The sequence below is a fragment of the Octodon degus genome, unplaced genomic scaffold (assembly GCF_000260255.1).
Source record: "Octodon degus isolate 3935 unplaced genomic scaffold, OctDeg1.0 scaffold00098, whole genome shotgun sequence".
Classification (NCBI taxonomy): domain Eukaryota; kingdom Metazoa; phylum Chordata; class Mammalia; order Rodentia; family Octodontidae; genus Octodon; species Octodon degus.
Genome location: NW_004524674.1, coordinates 8,695,608 through 8,718,796, shown reverse-complemented (window position 1 = coordinate 8,718,796; position 23,189 = coordinate 8,695,608). Strand labels below are relative to the sequence as shown.

The following is a 23,189-nucleotide window of genomic DNA, read 5'->3' as shown; positions in this document are numbered from 1 at the left end:
AAAAAAAAAAAAAAAAGAATTATTATACGATAATCAGCAGCAGTAAATAGCTGCCCGAATGGAGCTCCTGCAAGCGAGCAGATGAGGCCCTTCTTGCGGCTGGATGGGACAGCATGAGCAGCAGCTTTGCGCCAGTGCAGTCTGTGCGGGGCAGGCAGCCTGGAGGGCTGCAGGAGCCCACGTCCCCCTGGAGGGCTGCATGGTCTGAGAGCAGAGGCTAGAACCGTGCTCTGCACTTGTACGCGGGGTGTCATAGGACTCCTCAGCTCCTGCCTGTCCAGGTGCTGTCCATGGCGGCTTTTGCTCTAAAGCAGCAGAGCTGAGGAGACGTGAAAGAGACCAGAGGCGCCATGCCGCAGTAAAGGCCCTGCCTGGCTCTTTAGGGAGTTTACCGGGTTTGGCTTAGTGGTGGGGCTGCAGTCAGGGCCTGCCTTGCCATCTCGGCTCTAGCAGCACACACCCAAGTCCTGGAGCAGCTCAGAGTGGTCATGATGTAAGAGCTCAGTAAATAGCAGCCACTGTCTTCACACTCACTGTCACTGCCATCACCATCTGAGTCACTGTATCACCATCACCACCATCCACTCCACCATCATCACCCTCACCCTCACCCTCAGCTGCATCACCACCATCATAGTGATTATCATTTCTATGGACACCATGGGGCAGCTGCACAGAAAAGCCACACTCCAGGGGTGATTTGGCGCCTCAGGATGACTTCAGGGAGGCTATGCTGTCCACTCCCTGCAGCCCCAAGGGCAGGACCAGGCAGCAAAGGCTGGGCTGCCCCAAGGACTCCCAGGTGCCCAGCAAGCAGCCTCTCCTGGCTAGGCTGCTCTTCAGGACCCAGCTGTGGGGAAAAATCTACTCCAGCTGTGATTTGGCCATGCTCCTCCTCCTGCTACTGAGCCTCACCAAGTAGAACAAAGCTGGATTTTAATAATCCCTTTGGCCATCTGCTCAGACTGCCTCTGGGAGGCTGCCTGTCAGTACCCTGAGGGGCCCAAGGTGACCCAAATCCCAGGGGAGGCCCCCCTCTCTCTGCCCCAGGCCCCACCTTGTCTGCCCCAGGCCCCACCTGGACTGCAGTGAAACAGGCAGTAAGCAGGGATGGGCCCCGGAGGGCAGAGGCCCCTCCCTCTGTTTTAGGATCAAATAGGAGCTTGAAGCAGAGGCCCTAGGCCTGGGCAGATGCAGAGAGCCACAATGGGTAATAGAGGGGCAGCTGCTGAACTGCTCGGCTGGACCCTCTCCCCACAGAGCTGGAGCCATGCCGGGGCAGGGGGTCCCTGCAGCTCCAGCTCAGCTCCATTGGAGGTCTGGAGCAGGCAACACTGGGTTAAACAAATGAGTATTCTCGGCACAGATGGGCTTCTCTCAGCCTTTAAAATGCTAATGGGCATTATGAATGGGGCAGGAGGGGAAGAGGGGCGAGGAGGGGCGGATCCTCAACTCAGCACCACGGAAGCCTCCTCCAGCCCACCAGGGCTTCTAGACCCTGGGGGGAATGCAGTGAGGCGGCCAGAACACACTCGGGGAAAGTTGGCCTTGTGGTCCCCCAGCCCCAGTCTCGGTCACCTGGGTCCTTCCACAGCCCCCTGCAGCTCAGATGAAGACAAGGGGGAGGGGAGACAGGGGCAGGGTAGTGAATATAGTGACTTCACCCTAAACTGCCCAGTGGCCTGCATGGAGCCCAGAGCCCACCAGCAACCCCTGACTGGGTTCCTGCCCAGGGTCTCCCACCCCCTAAGGGCTCCCTGGTCCAGCGCTGGGCCCCCACCCTGAGTCCACCATGTTCCTAGGCAGGGCCCTGGCCACTGTCTGGCTCTTGCAGCAAGGCGTGAGGAGAGGGCTCTGCGGCCACCATGTTAGGCCTTGCTCCAGTTGGGTTCCCACGTGCTGAGTGACCCTGGGCAAGTCTCCTGAGGCCTCTGTGCCTAGCTGTAAGTCACTTCAGACAGCAGTCAGCTTGCCTGCCACTCTGCTCTCTGTAACCAGCCTTGTCCCTACACCAGTGCCCCAGACAGTGCATGGCTAGGCTGGGGGAGGAGCGCCCGCTTGGCAGTCAGTAGGCACATGGGTTTGGGTATGCAGCAAACCCCACCTGACTCAGCCTCAGCTCTGTAGGTGCAGGGGACCCCAGGAGATGACAGTGGCCTAGCCCGGTGCTTCTGATCTGCTTGGCCATATCTCCTTCCTGTGGTCCCCACCAAGCCCTGTTCTCCCAACCTCTTGGGGGTGGGGCAGCCTCCGGGGGTACCAAGCAGGGCAAAGGGGCTCTATAGGTCTCTGCAATGTTACATCTGCTGTTCAGCTTAGGGGTATCTTGTGAAGGGGCTCCCACAGAAGCTGCCTTCTGGGGTCCCCTGAGCATTCAGGGCAGAGGGCAGGGCCTCCAGAGCAAGGACTCTGGGCTCCACGGGGCCCTGTGAGCTGCAGCCTGACCTTTCCTCACTGGGCCCTGTCCTCTGCTCCTTGGGGTGGCTGTGAGATGGGGCTGGCAGAGCACGGTCCTGTGTGCAGCTGTGCGTCCCTTTGTTCTTTCACTGGGGAAGCAAGGGAGCTGGCTCTATGGAGTCATTTCCACCCTCTCCCTCCTTGGAACCCCTCACAAGTAAGTTGGGCTCTGGGTACCAGCCAGGCCCCCAGAGCCCATGGGGAGTCCTCAGGCTGGGAAGCTGCAGGAGAGGAGGTCCTGTCTCCCCAGGTGGCCATGTGGCCCGTGCTGGTACACAAAGAGCATCAACAGGGCTTTGCACCAGTGACTTCTGCGGTGGGCCAAGCCAGTGCCTTCCTTCCCTGCTCCTTAATTGAAGAGGGAGGAGAGAAGGTAGAGACTGGAGATGCTGCAGCCCTCGCCCCCCACCCTTCAGCAGTTCTAGCCCCAGCTGGGTCCGTTTCTCAATCTGTAAGACAGGGTTGTTGAAGGGTTTGTGTCTGATGCCAGCTCCTTTCTCCTCTGTCATCTGGGGAGCCTACAGGTCTGTGGAAGCTCTTCTCACAGATGTGCCCAGTAGGAGGCAGGTGTGAGGACAGAGGAGCAGTCTTGGTCCTAGAACAGGCCTCCCCACAGCAGTGCAGGCCTGGAGTCCCAGCACTCTGGGGGGCTGAGGCAGGAGGGTACCAGCACAGGACTCCTTCCATGTTCTCACCATGGCTGCCCCAGCAACACTCCAGGGAGGAGCCTCTAGACCCGGAGAGTGGTCCTTGGAAGGTGGGCTTGCCTAGGAGGTGGCAGGGTCTGGGAGCAGGAAGGCAACCCTCAGCCACCACCCCTCCTCCACAGCCACCAGAGGGAGAGGGGAGGATGGGGGAAGCAGGAAGCTGCAGGGGCCCAACAGGTTCCCCTTCCTGCCTCACCCAGAAGGAGGAAGGTCCCAAGAGCAGCCTTCTAAGCCACCTCCCATAATGGCTGGGTGGTCCTGAGATGAACCACCCACCCCTCCTGTCACACCTGTGGGGAGAGGCTATGGAGGAGAGGGACAACCTGGAAGTGGCACCAGGAGCTGAGCACACATCACAGAAAGGCCCGTGGGGAGGGAGCACTGGGCCTCCACACATGCAGAAGGTGGTGGCCTCTCCCTAGGACTACGGAAGAAAGCCACCTTCGGGGACGCCCAGCCCAGCCCAGTACCTTGGCCCCGAGGCGCAGCTGGTCGATGGTGTTCTCAGCCTCAGCATACTTGGTGAGGAGCTTGTGGTAGTCCTCCTGTGGGAACACAGAGCAAGGTGATCGTGCCAGGCTCGCAGTGTGCCCCTCACCACGAGCCGCCCAGCCAGCAGCTTCTGGCTTCTTCAGAGTGAGAGTTTCTCAGCAGGCATTCTGGAGCAGAGCCTCCGGCTGCTGGGCAAGTCCTCTGTGGTCCTTGCAGGAAGTCTCTCACATCTGCCCCTCTCACTGTACCCCATTCCCACTGCTTTTGTGGCATGTGATTGTAAAAATATTTTTCATGACCAGGCATAGAGGCGCATGCCTGTAATCCCTGTATTCAGGAGGCTAAGGCAGGAAGATCACCATAAGTCCAAAGCCAGCCTGGGCTACATAGTGAGTTCAAGGCCAGCAGAACTGCATGGTAAGACCCTGTCTCAAAAAGCCAAAGGGGAGAAAAACAAACAAACAAACAAACAAACAAACAAGTATTTTCTAATTGCTGAGGGAGTCACAGGTGAGGGGGCCCCCTCAGTAGGTTTGTGGCAGGCAGCTGAGTTAGACAGAAATATTAAAGACAGTTAGACAGGGCCAGGCCCTCAAAGGAGGTAACACAGAAGACAAGATACCTTACAACTGCTCCCGCTGTGGGCCAGACCTAAAAACCAAAGATCAAACGAATGCCGACCTCCCTAAAGATTGGCATCCGAGATTGATCATCACCCTGAGGGAGCCAGAAGAATCATTAATCCGACTACTACTGGATGGCTACCTGATAAAGTCCTGTTTTATATTCATGCCCACTTGCTACGTGACTCCCTTCCCCATTTGGTCCTGGATTTAATCAATTTTACCTGAGCAATGGTGCTTGTAATCCCATTGGTTGACCATAGTTTTATCCCACCTCATGCCTACCTAAGTGAGTTTCCATATTCTTTACCACCTTAGACCTGCCTTACCGCATGGTTTTCCTCTATAAAAGTCCCTGGAAGAGACAGCTTCCCAGGGACAACCCACTCAGGCCCCCCTCCTGTCCCTCTCTCAGACAGGAGCTTTCTTTCCCCCGTAATAAATCTATTCGGCTTATAACCTCCATTTGTTCCTCAAATTCATTCTTCAGTTTTAGAGAACTCGAACTCGTCCCAGGTACTTTTTAGGTTGGGAGATCATTTTTCCCTTACATCATTTTGAGGTCACCCACCCCGAGATCAGTTTTTCTCCTTGTGTCACTTGGAGGTTCCCTGGATCAGGTTCATCTACTCAGAATCACTAGCCTTAAACAAACCCAGCGTTTCATTAAAACAAGTCATTCCAGGGAAAGAGCAAACACAAATGGCACCGGCTACCTTTCAAGGAGGTCAGCGAACTCACTCCGCAATGCAGAGATGTGTAATTAAACAGCCAGAACAGGCATCTCTCCTGCCCTTCCTGCATGAACAAGACCTGAGGGGATGAGGAAAGGTTCTACTCCTGGCAAGGCCAGTAGCAGGGAAGGCAGGAGGAGTGATGGCAGAACACTGCTATCTCTTCACCTCAGTGAGGCCTGGATGTGCCGATGAGCATCAGGGGCCATGCACCAGCAGCCCCGCAGGGTCTGGGCCTCCTCAAGGGCCCCTGTGATATCTGTGGGACTTGATAGTACAGTAGACAGGCACAGCCTCAGAGGTGATGATGTTGGGGTGGCTATGTCTGAGATAAGGTCCTCACTAGACACACTAAAATATAAAATCATGGACTGCCTCAGATAGGCCTGCAAAATAATCCAGTGGGGGCCCTGGAGAGTGAGTTCAGGCAGATGGGAAAGCAGCTGCCAGGGGCTGCACAGCATGGAGGAGGGCAAGGCCTGGAGCAGGCGTGGGCCATCAGTACACTACTTGCCATCCTAAATATGTTTGAATTTTTTAACAGAAGTTGGAAACAGAGCATTGTCTAAACTTGAGCTAAATTATTGGGTTTATCTCCTGGCTCCCAAAGACCCTCCCTCCGTCCACCAGATGGGGGCTCCTGGCCCGGCCTAGTCCCTGGGCCTCCCACCCTTGCCTGGCTCTGTCCTAGGGCAACACACCCAAAGACAGGAGTCCCGCTCACCTGGAGCTGATGGACCAGCTCTGTGGCTTGCTCAGGTGTCTGGAACTCCTGGGGCACCCGGGTCATGGGTGTGTCCTTGGCCAGGGACACTTCTCCATTACTCAGCAGGACCTCTCGAACAATCTCAGCCGGTGACTTGAAGACCAGGGGTCCAACAGGGCCCTGAGGCTGTCTGCTGTGGCTCTTGGACTTGGGGGGTTGGTAGCACTCATCTTTGGGGAACCTCACCCGGGGCCCCACCTTGGAGAAATCAGGGAGTGGGTAGTTCAGCTGCCCCCGGCCATACTTGGGGGCATCAGAAGAAGAGCGACCAGCCAGAGTAGTCCCCCGCCTGGGCTGCAATCTATCTTTCGGGGCCGGCCTAGGCCGAGGATTCAGAGGGCTGCTGGAGCCAGAGAACCGGGAGGGCAGTGGCTTAGGTGTTGTCTTTGTCCGCTTCCAGGTTTGGTCCTCGAGCTGTGAGCTAGGCAGGTTGGTAGACTCTGTCCTCCATCTACCTGCATCGTGCTGGGGACTCCGGGCTGGCGGAGCTGAGTTGCCCTGGAATTCTGAGGGTGTCTCCTGGGCAACACCATCTCTGATTCTGTCATCTGGGTGTAGGAGGTGAGGGCTTGGGTACTGTGGCAGGATTTCTGCCAGGGTAGTGGCAGGAGGGACATCAGTCTCTCCTTCCCAGGTAGAATCAAGGCTGTCACTAGGGTGGCTCAGGCTCACAGTCCCACTGCTCCAGGACCTGGCCAAGTTGAGTTCCACAGATGGGTTGACCTCAGAATGTTCAGCAGGCTTGTTTCCATTGGCAGCTATGTTAGAGGCCAACCAGCCTCTGGCCTGACCCCACCCTACATCCAGGGGGCTGGTGCTTCCATGGTCCTTTGTGTTGGGGTCAACCTCCAACCCCAACATTAGGGAGCTTTTTTGGGTTTCTTCAACCTTGGGATTTGTGGGGGCCATATGTGGCTCTTTTTTGGTCACGTCCGATTGATGGTCTTGCCAGAGGGGCGAGCTGAGAGGCAGAGGAGAACCTTCTGGGCTGTCCACATCTTCAGGGCTGTCCACATCTTCTGGGCTGTCCACATCTTCTGGGCTGTCCACGTCTTCAGGGCTGTCCACATCTTCTGGGCTGTCCACGTCTTCTGGGCTGTCCACACCCTCTGCTTCAGTCTCTGGAAGACAGATCATGCACTGGGTCTGGACTCACTGTGCATCGTTACCCAAAATCCCCTCAACTCTTTGACTTTCATTTCCTCCTCACATGACAATGGCAAGAAGCATGAGAAGCCCTTGGACAGTCAACCACTCAGGTGATATCTTTTCCGTGGTCTCAAAGGGCCTCCAAACTCAAACCTCCAGTCCCGTCTACCCTAGTGTCTCCTGTCTCAGCAAATGGCAATGCCATTTTGCAAGATGCAAGCATGGGAAGCATCTTGTTCCTCTTACTCCCTCAGGCCCCCGAATACAATTTGTCACCTGGCATCATCACATTTCCTGCTGACAGAGCTTTCAAACTATCTCATTGGTCTGAGGCCCTCCACCCATCTATGCTCGAGCCACTGTCTCCTTGTGCCTGGACCACTGCAGTAGCCACCTAACCATCTTATCATCCTCATCTGGAAACTCACCAATACCTTCCTGCTGGTCCCAGGTCAGAAGCCCAGCCTTTCCTATGGTCCTACCATCCCTGCTACTCTGATCCATGAGCTCCATAATTCAGTCTCTTCCTGTGGTCCCTCAGTCTCTCCCCCAGCCCACTGGTCATGTGCATACCTTCCCTCCCACCACAAGCACTGTACACAGGCTCCTCCCTCTGCCAGCAACTGCACCCAATGAACCCTGTCCTTCATCCGACAGCTTAACCTTGACCTCAGCAAGGTCTTGGAGCTGCCTAACTAAATCACATTCTCCCTTATATAGGTCTGCTGAGACTGGAGACCTTGACTTTGTAGCACTTGTCACCATGGCAGCAGTCCAGTAGATTATTTCATTAATGTTTGTCTACACCATGACAAGCTCCAGGAGGGTGAGGACCTCCATTGGTTTGGTTCACTATAGCATTTTCAGAGTAAGTGCTCAATGTTACAGAAAGAAGGAAAGCAGGGAGGAAGGGAGGAAGGACTATAAACTCCCAAGAAATGGGGAGTTACAATTGTTACGCAGTGGATGCTCAAGCAGTGTTCACCAACCATCCATCTATGCAAGCTTCCATCTACCCATCCATCCATCCACCTATCCACCCATCCACCCATCCATCCATCCATTCATCCATCTACCCATCCATCCATCCATCCACCCACCCATCCACACATCATCCATCCATCCATCCATCCATCCACCCAACCACCCACCCTCCCATCCATCCATTCATCCATCCATCTACCCATCCACTTATCCATCCATCCATCCATCCATCCATCCACCTATCTACCCATCCATCCATCCATCCATCCACCCATCCATCCATCCATCCACCCACCCATCCACACATCATCCATCCATCCATCCATCCATCCATCCACCCACCCACCCACCCACCCACCCTCCCATCCGTCCATTCATCCATCCACCTACCCATCCACTTATCCATCCATCCATCCATCCATCCATCCATCCATCCATCCATCCACCTACCCATCTGTCCATTCATCCATCCATCCATCCATCTACCCATCCACTTATCCATCCATCCATCCATCTGCCCAACTATCTTCTGATCCACTTCCCATCCATTACCTGCCCACTCACTCATCTGTCCATCTGTCCCTCTCACATTCAGCCACACCTATTGTAACTACTCTGTACTAGATCCTGTATTGGCCTCTGAGAAAAATGCCAAGTTTCATGGGACACATGTGATGAGTAACATCAGATGTAGACTTGTCCTAATCCTTCTGTTGCCCACTGCTCTGCCATGGTCTTTCCCCTGTCCTGGACACCTCTACAACCCTTCATGACTGAAAATCTCCTTCTGCAATGTACTTGTTGATAGTGCATACCTGAATCCCAGATATATTAAATAACTTGTGGAAGATCACACTGTGGTTCAGCAGTCCTGGACCTAGGACCCAGCCGTGGCCCTGTAGGTGAGTCTGTCTCTACCATGGGAGTATCATGGTGGGGTGAATTGCCAGAGAGCCTCTGATTCACCCCAGCTCCCCTCGCCTTGGGCCATGAGCAAGTTGCTGCCTCTGGCAGCCTTACTCAAACTCCTACCTGGACAGGGTAGTACAGAGGGAGGGCAAGAAGGCATGGCCATGCCCAGCCCTGAGTGGGACTTCCAGTAAGGGCCTAAGACAGGGAGCAGCTGTTACTTCATAGCAGGGGGCACAGTGTAACCACAGACAGAGACACCTCCGCCCTGTCCCCCAGTGTGTCTCAGCCCCTATTCTCTGGCGGAGAGCTCAGAAATGCTACCAAAGGGACCACTGGGGCAAGCCCTGCTTTAAGGACATTAGGTGTGTGACAAGCCGATCACTGCCAGCCTAGTGGCCTCCATACCATCTCCACAGGTCTGCTGAGTCACGAGGTCTGGAAACAGGGATGTTTCCTTCATAATCTAAAAGCAACAGCGCCCACCATCAAGCTCTTACTTTTCTCAGTGCAGTCACTACTCCCCTTTTCTGGGGAGGGGAGAGCCAAGATTCTGGGAGGAGAGAGGCTTTTCCAAGAAGAGCTGGGTGGTGGTCTAAGCCATCCATGCACAGAGCCCAGTCACTGTAGAAAGCACGGAATGCTGACAGTCTCCATTGCCAAATGGGAATTCAAAAAGTAAATCTTTAAAATGGGTTATAATTTCTGAACAAAACAATTCAAATGATCAAAGTTACTACCAAATCAAGTGTGTAAAAATGCACCAGTGACATCCATCTCTGCATTAGCCGAGCAAAAACTAGAAGCGACCCATCTTCATTCCTAGCAGTGGTGGGCTGGCCCTGAGTTGATGGATGCAGCAGGTTAGGCAGGACCTGCAGGAGAGTATTTGGAGACCCGGGAAAGCATTCCCGTCTACTAAGTTAACAAAAGAGCATGTGGCCATGAAGTGTGTGGAGCGCTGTTCCTATTCCTATTGCATTTGCAACTTTATCTATAGAGAAGAGTCGTTATTGGAATAGAATATTAAGGCGTTCTTACATTGTATCTCTTTTGCTTGTATTTTCTAGGTTTTTGAACTGAACAGCATTATTTATGCATTTGAGAGCTTTTAGAATTTTAAGTTATAGACTTAGTAGAAATTAATTCTGAAATGGAAGCTTCCCCAAGTCCCCTTGCCCTGCTGGAAGGTGAGGTGCTTGGGGGACAGGACACCAGTGCACGGGAGGGGGAGTTAGGCTCACCTTCTCCTGAAGATGCCCCCAGCTCCTGCGGGTCTGGGCCCCACTGCAGGGGTGGTGCATGCTGCTGGGCCAGGCGGAAGTCCTCCAGGAGTTCTGGGCTGGCAGCATCCCGGAAGGGCCGCTCACCGCCCCAGCCATGAGCGCTACTCCCATCGGCACTCTTCTCCTCCTCGGCCCAGGCCCAGCGTCGCCGCTGGGATCCCTTCCCCAGGCCCGGCCCGGCCCAGTGCACCTCTGTCCCTGAGCTGGCCATGGGCCTGGCATTCACCTGGGCCACTTCATCTCCAGGAGAATGAGCTGCTGCTGGGCACCCCAGAGTCACCCGCGGCTCCTCTCAGCGTCAGCCATTCTGCCTGTGACCTGAAGGGGACATGGTAGCAGACAGACAGCATTAATCCTAGGGGTGCCTCCTTCATTCAGAGCGAGAAGTTAGCGGCAATGCCTCAGGAAGCCAATGGTCCTGGTTCAGCTGCCCGCTCCACCCTGCCCACTGCTGACCATCGCCATCACATGGCCCTTGTTCCCTTTATCAGTAAAACTGAGATGACCATGCCTCTCCCTGACCAGTGTTCTATGAAACTATTGCAGCCAGCTGAGTTAGATAGAAATATTAGAGGCAGTCAGACAAGGCTGGGCCCTCAAAGGAACCAATGTGGAAGACAAAATACCTTGCAACTGTGGGAGAAACAGGCACCTCCTCTGTGGGCCAGATCTCAAGACAAAAGATTAAACAAATGCAGCCACCTACACTGAACAAATGTCCTCCCTAGAAATGGATATCAGGGATTGATATTCTAAATAGGTATCAATCACCTTGAAAAAGCCATGAAGAGTTACTAACCGAACCTCTTACAGGAACAGCCCATTCTGTATTCATGTCCACTTGCTGCATGACTGGCTTCTCCATTTGATTCTGATTTAATCAATTTTACCTGAGCAATTACGCTTACAATCTTATTGATTCACCATAGTTTTGTCCCATCCTATGCCCATCCTGTGTGTTCCCATTTTCCCCCTCCTTGGACCTGCCTCACCAAGTGGTTTTGCTCTGTAGAAATCTCTAGAAAAGCAGGTTCCTTGGCAACCCATTTGGGTCCCTTTCTGTCCCTCTCTTGGAAGAAGCTTTCTTTCCCCCAGTAAATATATGGTGCTCTTAATCTCTGTTTGTTCTTAAAATTCATTCTTCAGTTTTTGAGAACATGAACTTGCCCCAGGTACCTTTCAGGTTGGGAGTTTCATTCCCCTATATTAAAAGTGCCTAGGACAAGGGATAAGGTGTCCAATGACTGGCATGTTGACTAGCAAGTGTTTGATGTCACTGTGTGGTCAGCTGTGTGCATGGGTGCTGGGTACAGGGCACAGGCCCAGCTCATAGGAGAACTGACAGCCGGGGAAGGCATGGTAGGATACCCAGTGACTACGAGTCCAGGTGAGGAAATGTGGGGAGGCCCAGGCCCAGCCAACACAGGTCAAGGAGGGTTGGGAAGGAGGCGGCCGACAAGCCCCTGTCCCTGGGAACCTTGCCTATCCTCGCTCAGGTAAGAATTCGGGAGGACAGTGAAGGGGTGGTAAAAGGATCATTTTAGTTCCCCAAATAATTGAACACAAGTGCTCAAACACATACAGGCCCACACGCATCCACAGCAGCAAGGAAGAAAGAGCCCAAGCATCCATCGAGAGATGAATGGGTAAACATGCCCTGCTGTCTCCATGCTGTGCAATGTTGGCCATAAAAAGGAATGAAAGGGGGAAACAAAAAAAAGAAGCCCCTGGCCACACCACAAGGAGGTGAAGCTGGGCACATCACGTTAAATGACAGAAGCCAGATACAGAAAACCACCCAGTTTAGGATTCCACGCGTAGGCCGTGCCCACGCTAGGCAAGTCAAGGACAGAAGGCAGAAGGGAGTCTGCCACCGGCTGGGGGGAGAAGGGTGGTCTGTAACTGCAATGGGCATGGGTTTCCTTTGGGGGGCTGCGGCTGTCTTAGAATGGACAGAAGGGGTGGTCATCCAGCGCTATGTACCAAATGTCAGGAATGGGTCCCTTATAAGTGGTTAAATTTATGCTCTGTGACTTTGATCCAATAAAGACCAATAGCTGAGAAGGAACCAGCAAGTGCAAAGGCAGGGGCAGGAGGGGCCATACCTGCCAGGTGCTTTCCTGACAGTGCAGTGGTTTCTGGAGGGCTGTATGAGTGGCCAGGGGTGGGTGATGATGACGTCAGGGTGTGCAGGACTGCAGAGGGCAGACCCAGGCTGGCTGCCCCAGCCCTGTTCAGACCCAGTGCACGATCCCAGGTGTAGCTTAGAAGTTTCTTCTGTGGGAGAGGAAAGCACACCAGGAAGCACACCTGGCTGCAGGGATGCACTAGGAGGGACAGGGAGGCAGGGAACACTGCCCGAGAGGGGCTCCTTGGCGATCGCTCTCCTACCTTCTCCTCTCTGCCCTCTCATCTCCCTTTGCCTCTGCCCCTCCTGCTCCCGACACTTTCCCAGCACCTTCTCTGTGCCACGCTCTGGGCCAGGTTGGGAAACACAGCCGACGAGGCCACGGGCACAGCACAGCCCAAAAGTTCCTGGCCGTGGAGGATTCGAAGATGCACACACAGCTCATCCTTGTGGGGGCTCACACAGAGGCCTCTCCCGCAGGTGGGAAACTGAGGCCCAGAGAGAGCAGGGGCGGGGGACACACGGGGACCAGGCAGGCAGGGCGGAAGTCAGCCTCTCTGTCCACAGCCAGAGCCAAGAGGGAACAACCAAGGCCTCTGCAGACAGACAGTCTGTGTTTGTCCTTCCGCCTCGTGAGCTCTTGGATCCTGGTCAGCAGCCTTGATCTGCTCAGTTGAGAAAAGTCAGCAGGCAACTATTTCTGTACACCAAGTTCCCCAGGGAAAGGCCAGCTTCCCAGGGGCCGGTGAAGGACAGCACTAACTCTCCCCTCTGGCTGCACCCCAGCTCCACACACAGGGCTCCAGGCCTCTCCCCTGTCTCCTGCCTTCCATCCTGTCCTCCTCTCTGCCCAGCAAAGCAGAGTGTGGGATCCCTCTACATCGCCTGAGTGTTAACCCTACCGTATAAAGCCCCCTGGGTACGTACCCCCACTTGGCCACCCTGGCTAGACCTCTTCTCAGTCTGCCTTCATATGGCAACCTGAGGCTCAACAGGGAGCATGACTTGGCCACGACCACCTGCTGGGTCAGTGCCAGGGCGAGATCTGCCAGCATCGGTCCTGGCCTGGGCATGCTCCTAGTTTTTTGTTTTTTTTAATCATACAATCCACTGGTAAAAATATGTTGGCTCACATGCATGCATACATACATGTGCATATTTTTGATAGCTGTATGTATCTATACTAATATGTTATATATGTTAGAAAGAATATTTCCAAGCCAGGTACAATGAGTGGTACATGCCTGTAATTACAGCAACCTGGGAGGCTGAGGCAGTAGAATCTTAATTTGAAACCCAACCCACTTTTGTATGTGTGTGTGTGTGGTACTGGGGATTGAACTCAGGACCCTGCACTTGCCAGGCAAGCACTCATTCTACTGAGCTGTCTCCCTGGCCTGTGAAACCCAACCCAATTTATAGAATGTCTCAAATAAGATGAAACGGGCTGGGAATGTAACTCAGCGATAGAGTGGTTGCCTAGCATGAGCAAAGCCCTGCGCGCAATCCCCAGTGTAGAAAAATAAATTGCAAATGTACTTTAAGAGCTACGCTGGAAGTTTTCTAAGTAGATGTTCTGGTTCTCACTCCCTACACCCTCTGCAGGTCCCCCTGCTAGGAACCCTGGCTTGGCAAGATCCTCAGCGTGAGCGTGCTGAGACTCCTCCAGGCAGGCAGATGCCTGGGGCTGCCTGCAGTGAGCCTGGCACCGGAACCTGCACTTTAACCAGGGCTTTGGGCAGAGCTGCCCTGAGCAGCTCAGGGACCTTGCCTTGGCTTGGCGCTGCAGCAGCTGTTGGAGGTGCTAGGGTTAAAGGTGCAGCCTCTGCTTCTCTGTGTGAAACGCCACTGCGGAAGGGGCCCAGGGGTGCAGGGGGGCATGTGGTTTTCTGACTTTTAAAAGGGCTTTTTCTAGCCCTGCCACAGAGCAGCCTGCCCAATCACAGAGGCCTCTGTGAGCACAAAGGGGAACATCCTGTCTTCTGAGATGACTCAGAAGTCGCAGAGATCTCACTGTAACCAGGGGTGCTGCTCGTCTGTGGCGGAGGTCACTGGATGCAGCCTGCCAGGCGGTCGCGTCCCAGGGCCCTGAATCTGCGAGCCTTTCCAGGCCAAGCCCTTCGTCTCCCATTCAGGCCCAGCCCACAGCACCACGGAGCTCAGGGCCAGCTAGTCGGCCAGTCGGTCAACAAACACAGCGCCAGCCACATGGCAACCTCAGCTTGGGATGAAGCTGGGACAGACAAGGTCTCTGCCCTGGTGCGCTGCTCCACAGGGGTGTGGCTGGGCTGACACTGCCTCAAGAAGCCCTAAGTGCAGAGTCTCCTTGCTGCCCTTGCTGCTGCTGGGGCTTTGGTCCTGCTGGGGCAGGTGGAAGGCACGGCCTGTGCTGTGTGAACACTGAGGTTCTTCATTGACCAAGCCCCTCTTTCAACCTGAGGTCACATTTCCAGGGACCCGAGAGACACGAGGGGTGGTGCGAATTAACATTCTGAAGAGCCTGAGGATTTCTTCCGATTATTCAAGACACAAGCAATAGAAGAACAAAAAGCTTTCTGAAACCCACATGGCAGGGAGGGGCACAACACAGAAGGCAGCTTAGGCAGGGTCTGAGAAGCGAAGTGGGTTTGGGGGAGAAGAGCGAGGAAGGGTGCTCCAGGCAGAGGGAACAGCATGCGCAAAGCAGGGGTCTGCCATGGAGGGAGCTCCCGGGGGAGCTAAGGCTGGGCTCCTCACCTGCGGGACAAAGGCAGTGAGGCTCCCCTCGGCCTTCGCAGCCCCCAGGTGGGGTCTGGGAGGGCTCCAGCCATGTGAGCAGGAAGCTGACTGCATGGAGACTGAGGTCCCCAGATCTGTGGTCTTTTCACAGTTCCTGAGTGAGCCCGACTCCTCCCAGCCACCCCCTCAGTGGGAAGCTTCTCTGGCCCCTCAACCATCGCAGAGCCCAGGACCCTTCCCTGGAGGCCCTGCGTCTCAGACCCTCCTGGCCTGCAGGGTGCTCCTTTGCCTGTGAAGTCTGAACCCCTTCCCATTCAGCCAGGGCTACCCACCACCCCCACTCCCACAAGTACTCTAAACTAGGAAACCGAGGCAGAGGGCCTCAATGCCTCCCAGCCAGGGGATGCAGCCCAGGGATTCAAAGCTGAGGTGCTATAACTTAAGATACAGAGGCTGGCAGACTCTTGAGGGGCAGGAGGAAGGGAAAGAAAGACTCCTGTATCAATCACATGTTGGGGCCCTGCGAAAAGGCTGGGCCAGTGGCCAGGCTCCCGACCCCTGGCAGGACACAGAGCTAATGACCCAAAGCCCCAGCCTCCCCTGTGAATGTGCCCCTGTTCCCAGGAGAAAGAAAAGATGCCCAGGTTGTTTCAGACTCTGGTCTCCCATCCCAAAGGGCCCAGCTGTCCTGCTGGTCCTCAGACCATCCCTCCAATACTGCTCCTTGTCCCTGTGCTTAGGCGGTGGAAGGGGCCACTTGGTGGGGGGAGGCGCTGCCTCCTGACCTGCACCCTTGTGTCTTCAAGTCCCCTTAGCGACCACAACACTAACTCTACATGAACAGAGCACACCCTGGGCGCAAGGAGGGAACACTGCCCATCCAAGTTCTCCAGAGAACAGAATCAGAGCTGAAACTGCAACCAAGCATCCCAAGGTTAGACAAAATCCCCCTAAAACCCACCCTCATTGGGGATGGGGCTCCCCTAAGTGGTAGAGAAGTGGTAACAGCTGTGCCGCCTCCGTGACTTCCTGGCAGGCTGGTCTGACTGCCTGGGCTGGGCTGTCCGGAGAGCCTGGGACTGGCCCATCCAGCGTCCAGCCCAGCCCAAGGGAAGGCGGCCTCCCGGCCCTCCTCCTGCGTCCCCAATTCCCTTACCTCGCTCTGGCTCGGCCAGCGCCCTGCGGGCCGGGGCTCAGGGGACCTGCCTGTGAGGTCTTTGTTCCAAACGTGGGGAGCCCCCTGCCTCCATCGCGCCCTGGCCCGCCTCCAGGCAGCTCTGCCAGCCCAAGCTGCGGCTCGAAGACCAGCATCCTCCCCACCTCTCCCCGCCCCTGAGCAGCTGAGGCGCTGCCTCCTCGCAGGAAGAGCCCGGCCTGATTTCCTACAAGTGTTTGTCAGAAGGAGGGGGTGAGCAGCAAGCAGAGCCAGAGCCAGCAGCTTAACCCCTTCGGGCACGCATGCGGGGCAGGGCGGGGATCCTGGGAGCTCTGGATCTCACCCTGCAGCCTCCCATGTGAACTGGGAGACTGCAGCCCAAAGAAGGCCTGCGGCTTGGCCAGGCCCCACCACACGCTGAGCCTGGAGGCGGGCCCTGCACCCTCAGCTCCCACCCTATGCTTCTGTAGCTCCTGTCCCTAGGATCCCTTCACCCACACGTGACCTTGGCTGTGACTCTCTCCCTGCTTAGGCCCCAGTGCCCATCTCCACAGTGTGAGCCCATTCTCACCCTTCTAGCTCCGATTCTGTCCTCTGTGCGCCCCACATTTCAGGGAGGCTGCAGTGACTCAGGTCATCTCAGCCCCTGTCCTCTCTTTGAATCTACACGCTAGGAGGAATTTTCCAGTTACTATGGGGTAAGGAATAGGCTGATTTGTTGATTTTCCCCTAGTGCAAATTCCCTTCTGGGACTCCCAGAGGTCAAGGGACAGATGAGCCCTGCTGGCCAAGTTACCTTTTCCCAAGGTGCTCTCAGCAGAGCACTCACTTACCATACTCCTGCTGTGTGGCAGGGCACAGGACAGTCTGGCTCTCACTCCACGCAGTCATGGGCGGTAACGAACAGCAGGTGTGACTTCCGGAGGGAGGTGTGCAGGGAGTGACTCTGAGGCCTAGGCAGTCTTGGGTGGCTTTGATGTCCGGTGCTCACGTGGCCTGGAGGGCTCAGTCTCCTGTACCAGCAATTTCAGGCATCCCAGGTGGCTGGGACACAGGCCTGGGGAGGGACCAGGACAGAAAATGAGAGGCTGGAGAGGCTTGGGGCCCGGAAGGTGTCTGCGAGGAGCCTGAGCACAGGACCGGAAGGAGCATAGGGCCTTGGGGAGCCAGTGGCAGGCAGGGCCGCTGAGCATCTGGAAGGGAGGTGCAGGGCCCCGTGTGGGAGCTGCCTGCTGTGACCCCTGTGACCAGCTCGGCCCAGCACCCAGGTCAAGAGGCAGGGGCTGGAGTCTGAGGGGAAGGGGCTCAGACACCTGGCTCTCAACTGTGACCCCATCCTTGGCCTAAAAATTTAAAGCCACAATACATGAATGGAAGGCACAAAACGGCCTCTGAACTGCCTAGGAGCCCTCCCAAGGACACTGGTGTACTGCTGGGCTCTGGAAGCCCCTGTGTGGGACAGAATGAGGAGTCTTAGGGCCCAAGGGGGTCTGGGCTGCACCCCAGCCCTACCTCATGCTGCTTGGGGGTGTTTGAAGCTTCACCTCCTTAGGCCTCAGTGTCTCATCTGCGAAAGGGAAAGAAGAAGAGTGCCCCCTGCAGGGCTGGCTCAAGGCCCCTCCCCGCAACTGCAAAGCCTGCGGAGCACGCAGGGCAGGGGGCCTGGAAAGTGCTGCCTCTTCTGCTGCTGTTTCATTGCTGCTTCTCCTATTGCTACAACTTGGGAACAAGTCTCTGGTCAGTCCAAGGACTGGATCTGAATGCCTGACTTTGAGTCTGGCACATTGGTTGGAAAATGAATGTGTTCAGTGAATGAATGAGTGAATGAATGAATGAATGAATGAATGAATGAATGAATGAAATTTCCCAAGATCAGCTTGTGAGTCTCTGGCTGAGCCAGAGCTAGAGCCTGGCACCCTCGTTGGACTAATCTCCCAAATCTTCTGCCCCTTCCCTGCCTTTAGGTGCATCTGGGTGGTGGGCTCCACCATGGAGCAGAGCCAAACTCTAATGAGGCTCCTCCTTGCCAGCTCTGGTGACCATGTGGGCCATTGTGAGGGGGGCGGGCTTCTCTGACATCCTGTCACTCACTCACAATCCTCCCTTCATTAACCCAGGCAGTGCTGCCATTAATGCCAGGTGGCTACAGCTGCTGGGCACACCCCATAGCCCCTTCTAGGGGCAGCCTCTGGCATTCCATGCCATCTCCTTACCCCCTTCCTCCCTGCTTTGTGCATGCAGTGATAGTGTCCCTGCTCATGTAACCAGAACAACACATACAAAGCTGAGCTCCCGACAGTGCCCCCTCCAAGCCCGCACCTTTCCTGTGGACCCACAAACCAGAATGCATGGTCACTCTGGCCATTCGTGGGCCTTGCTGTGGCAGCCCTCAGCTCCCCCATTCCATCCCCATCCAGCATCTGTGGGATTGGCCAAAGCACACGATTCCATACGTGGCCTCTCCATGCTAAAAGCATGTGAGTGGTTATCTGCTGCCCTGGGAATGGAGATGCTGCTGCTGCTCAAGCCTCCTTCCCTTGCCTGTGTGCTTCTGAATCCAGTGCCACCTTGCAGGTTTTTGGGACAGACACCCTGCTCCTCTTCCCAGCCAGCCCCACAGCTCCCTGTTGGTTCCAGGTGGCCTGCAGAGCTGGCTCTGGTGGGCCCTCCTGGGGGACTCACTGTTTGGATTTATGCTATGATGATCTGTCTCATATTGGTCCCCACGGACCCTGCGTCCAGCAAAGCTGACACACAGTAGAAGCGCCAGTACTCCTGGGCTCACCCACTAAACCCAGCTAGCTGCCTTAGCCTTCCCGGCAGCCCTCCAACAACCCAGTGAGCCTGGTGTCAGGTGCCTATTTTACAGCTGTGCAAACAGAGTCCCTTCATGCCAAGCAATTTGCCGAAGGTCACAGAGCTGGCGGCACCAGCGGCGATTCAAATGCTCAGGAACCAAGAGCCTAAGGACCCAGCTGTGTTCATGCCCTGCAGCCTGTGGGTCATTAATGCCTGTGCGTGATAAAATCAGAGCAGAGCTATGATTGGATAGCTAACTACACCATGAAGCTCACTGACTGCATAACAAGGTGCTGTTTGGTGTTTCCAAAGGTCTTTCTCCTGCCTTTCTCCTGCTTCATAGCTCTAGAGAGAGGTTTAAGAATGGCTTTGGCAAGTAGGGGAGACAGAGGTAATATTCCGTGGTGTAGATTGGCAAACCAAGCCCCAAGAAGGTCCAGTGGCCTCCAGCTATTTGCCCCTGAGCCTCAGGCTCTTAGCCATCCATCTCCTGCTACGCCATCCCTGCCTCTCCACTGCCTCCCCTTTCTCCCTCATCTCAAGATAGGAAAGGGCCCAAACTCTCTCCAACCCTCATGTGCAGCCCAGCACATGTGGCCCTTGTGGCCACACTGACATGGACACCTCTCCACACAATATCCCGACAGGACAGGTGGGTCACCAGGCTTCTGAGCCACCCCGGGGTTGCAGAGTTTACCCTGAGGTTGAAACCCACACAGCGAGAATGTCAGACCAATGGATGAAAGCCTGGCTTGGGACATGGACACCCAAAGCCCAGCCTGGGGACCTGGAACAAACATCTTCTCTTCTCAGAGCTCTAGGCCCCAGGAGTTTTATGAGAGGACCTCTAGGGTTCTCAGACATCATCCTCTAACACAAAACCTCTAACATAAAACCTTGCCATATTAGCAGGCAGCTGCAGGGCACATGGGCCTTGCAGGCAAACAGAGACCTCCAGGATCACCCTTAGAAGCTGCGTGGCCTTGAGCAGGTAGGCTAACTTCTCTGAACCCCAGATGAGGGTGACATTGACTTGACAGGTTTCTTGGGATGAAAAATGAGATTATGTCCCCAAAGTTCTTGACCCGATGCCCAACTGCCCATGAATAGTGGCTGAGGGCCTCGTGCCATGCTGATTGGACCCACTCTCTGCAGGCGTGAGTATAATTTCCTTGACTTTGGAGTGTCCCCAGTACCAGGCAAAGCTCAAGCTCTGGGTCTCAAACTCAGAAAGGGAGTCCAGCCCACCCAAGGGCACGGGATGCTGCCATCTCTCTGTGACTCCCCAGCCAGTTCTGGGGCCACCAACAGGCTAGAAACTGTGTCCCCACCTACCCTGAGTTGTTAGGGAGGGGCATGAACTGTAGCCAACTGAGCCTGGGTTACAAGAAGAGTGTGGCCATATGGGAACTCTCTCTCTCTCTGTCTCTGTCTTTCTGTCTTTCTCTCTCTGTCTCTCTGTCTTTCTCATCTTTCTCTCTCTCATACTCATTTTCTTTCCAAAAGACAGATTTTTAAAAAGTGTATGCACTCATAACGTACGGCTAAAAGCCAAACTTTATTGCACACCTATTATGTGTCAGATACCTCAAAAATGTCTTTGCATGGGTTAGGTCTCAGTATTCAATCCTCATAGCAATCCAAGGAGATAGAAACTTTATAAATGGGCTTGAACCAGGCTGTCCAAATCCAGCAGGCACAATCCTCATCATGATGTGACAGAAGATTCCAGTAAGAGAAAACGCTGGGAATAACCAACAACAGGGAGCATGGAAATTAATTATGATCTTTCTATTCAAAAGAATAGTATATAGCTAGCAACAACCATGCCATAGAAAAATAAAATATATATTGTTAAAATCATGATATGTTAAATGAACAAGCCAGTTATCAAACAATGTATATCAGGTTAAAGTCTGTTTAAGCAAAACAAAAATATATAGAAAGAAAAGGGGGAAAAAGAAAGGAGAAAAAGAGAGACATGCCCCCAAATGTTTACCATAATTACTACTAAGTAGAATTATAAATCCTTTTACCCCTTTTCTTTGTGCATATTTTCTACAGAGAATAGTTGCTTTAAAAATAAGCATCAACAGGCCAGCAAGATAGCTCAGTGGATTAAGTGCCTGCTTAAGCAAGCGCAGGGACCAGGGTTCAATCCCTGGCATCACATGCCAGGCCAGCCCTGCCCTGGGGAGCACTGAGCCTGTCACTGAGACTGAGGGTGGTGACACACGCCTGTAATCCCAGTGCTGGGGAGGCTGAAAATAGGAGTATCACTATGAGTCCAAGCTGCTGCGTAGTGAGACCCTGTACTAAATACATATAAATAAATAAGCATCAAATGAGTATTTTTTTTCCATTTGAACACACACACACACACACACACACACACACACACACATTTGTGCAGGGCCTCCTTCTCTAGTGAGATGGAACAGGTCCCCCTCAGTGCCCCCCCTGTGCCCCTGGGAAGAGTGGTCAAGCTCTTTGGGAGCCTCTGCTGCTCTGACACCTGCGACCTTCTGGGACCTCCACCTCACCCCTCACAGTAAGTTCCAGTGCTGAGTATTTTTTGCCGCACAGATAGCCATTCTGCAAATGTCAAACTCGCTCAAAGGAAAGGGGGCGAGCAGGCCCAGCCGTGGCCCCTGCCAGCACCCAGGAGAAAGGTCTGTGCTGGCTGTCGACTCAGATTCTCGTAAATAACCAGGCATTTAGCAGAGAAGCAAAGGCTGGGAGAGGTCAGACAACCTGTCTGAAGTCACAGGTGCTTTAGGAGAAGGGCTGGGTCTGCACCCACAAATAAGCCTGAGCAGCCCAGTCCTAGAACGTCTGCCCAATCCCTGGCCTTGGCTGGGACCCCAGGAGGCTGGCTCAGCTGTCACATTGGCCTTGATCTTGGCCTCATCCAAAGAACGGGCTCAGCAGGTTACCAGAGTAACGATGGGGGGGGGTGTCATCTGTGGGAACAGCCCGAAGAGCAGGGGTTCTGCCTTGTGCAGCTGGAGCGTGGCTGGAGATAGCCAGAGGAGACAGCACCCAAGCAGGACTGCAGCTGTGTAGAATAGGGTGAGCCTGAAATGTGGGGCTTTGGGCTGGGGCCCAGGTCCCAGCTGGCAGATCAGACTTTGGAAGTTTGCTTTGGAATCCCCCAGAGCATCATCTTGGAGGTGGGGCCCTGCGAGCCTCCAGTGAGGGAGTTCAGCACACAGGCCAGCTCAGGGCCAGGGCTGCCCTGTGCCTCCACCTGGTGGGCCTGGCCTCGGTGGTCACCCTCTTCCACCCGGTCTTCACCATCTCACAGCCTTGGGGCTGAAGGACCAGACCTTTTGGCCTGGAACTCCGGCACCTGGCAGCTCGTCCCAAGTCAGGGCTGCCACACCACACAGGCTGCACAAAACATACCGGGGAGGGATGGGCACCATCAACTCTCCTGCTTCTGTGTGTCCCAGAGTAAGGACTAGGAAATACCACTGAAGAGCTTTGTGACTTCAGAAAAATGACATAATCTCTCTGAACCTCAGGCTTGTCATCTGTAAGACGGAGCCAACAATAATGTCCATCTCATGGACTATATCATGAAACCGAGTGATGGAATCTAATAAAGCTCTGTTCCAGGTGCTGGGGAGGACAGGAGTGACAGGGCAGGTAGGAGCTCTTGCTGTCCTGAACTGCACATCTTGCAGTAAGGCCTCTGCCCCAGGGGCTGGGGGTCAGCACTCCATAAAGCTCAGCTCTTGCTATCATGGAATTATCACTGTCACTGTTGCTGTTGTCATCCTTTCCTTCTCTGGCCCTCTGTTTTCCCATCTCTAAATTTAGAATGTGGCTGAGTGGCTTTCTATGATGACATCTAGCACTGCCACGCCCATGTGACAGATAGGAAAACCGAGGCACTCAGACCTGAAGCCAGGCCCGGGCTCCTTCCCACTGAGACTCCAGATCCATCCTACCTCCAGGAGACCAAGGAAGTGTCAGGAGGACCTGACACGCAGCTGGCCAAATGGAGGCTTAGTCCTGCCCCTCCCCCTCACAGAGGCGCACTGGGATACGGTGTACCGGTTTCCACCCTCCCTTCCCCCCACCCCCACCCCTCCGCAGTAGCTGGCCCAGAGTTCCTGGAGCCCCTGACCATGCGGTCTTTCAATCTGGACACCCTGGTGGAGCCTGCTGGAGAGGGGAGCTGATGAAATCCCCCTGCAAGAAGCACCCAGTGATCACATGCTGCAAATGCAAACCAGCTGGCCTGGGGAGGCTAAGGCCCCACGTGGGCACCTT

At 54.7% G+C, this 23,189-nt stretch overlaps 1 protein-coding gene across 7 annotated transcripts in view; it reads right to left on the bottom strand.

The window, feature by feature from the left end:
• The window catches only part of Akna (AT-hook transcription factor), a 52,516-nt gene that overhangs the window by 27,973 nt on the left and 1,354 nt on the right, over window positions 1–23,189 (bottom strand). For 3 of the 7 annotated variants that reach the window (XM_023723401.1, XM_023723400.1, XM_023723395.1), the window contains exons 2-7: window positions 20,478–20,652; window positions 17,622–17,676; window positions 16,943–17,166; window positions 10,066–10,425; window positions 5,738–6,900; window positions 3,635–3,709 (exon numbers count right to left, since the gene is read on the bottom strand). In XM_023723401.1, coding sequence (XP_023579169.1) covers window positions 3,635–3,709; window positions 5,738–6,900; window positions 10,066–10,318 — 1,491 coding nt within the window. In that variant the 5' untranslated portion in view covers window positions 10,319–10,425; window positions 16,943–17,166; window positions 17,622–17,676; window positions 20,478–20,652. Of the gene's footprint in view, window positions 1–3,634; window positions 3,710–5,737; window positions 6,901–10,065; window positions 10,426–16,109; window positions 16,254–16,942; window positions 17,167–17,621; window positions 17,677–20,477; window positions 20,653–23,189 lie in introns of those variants that run through there. The other 4 variants (XM_023723397.1, XM_023723396.1, XM_023723398.1 and 1 more) reach the window with 4 other exon arrangements.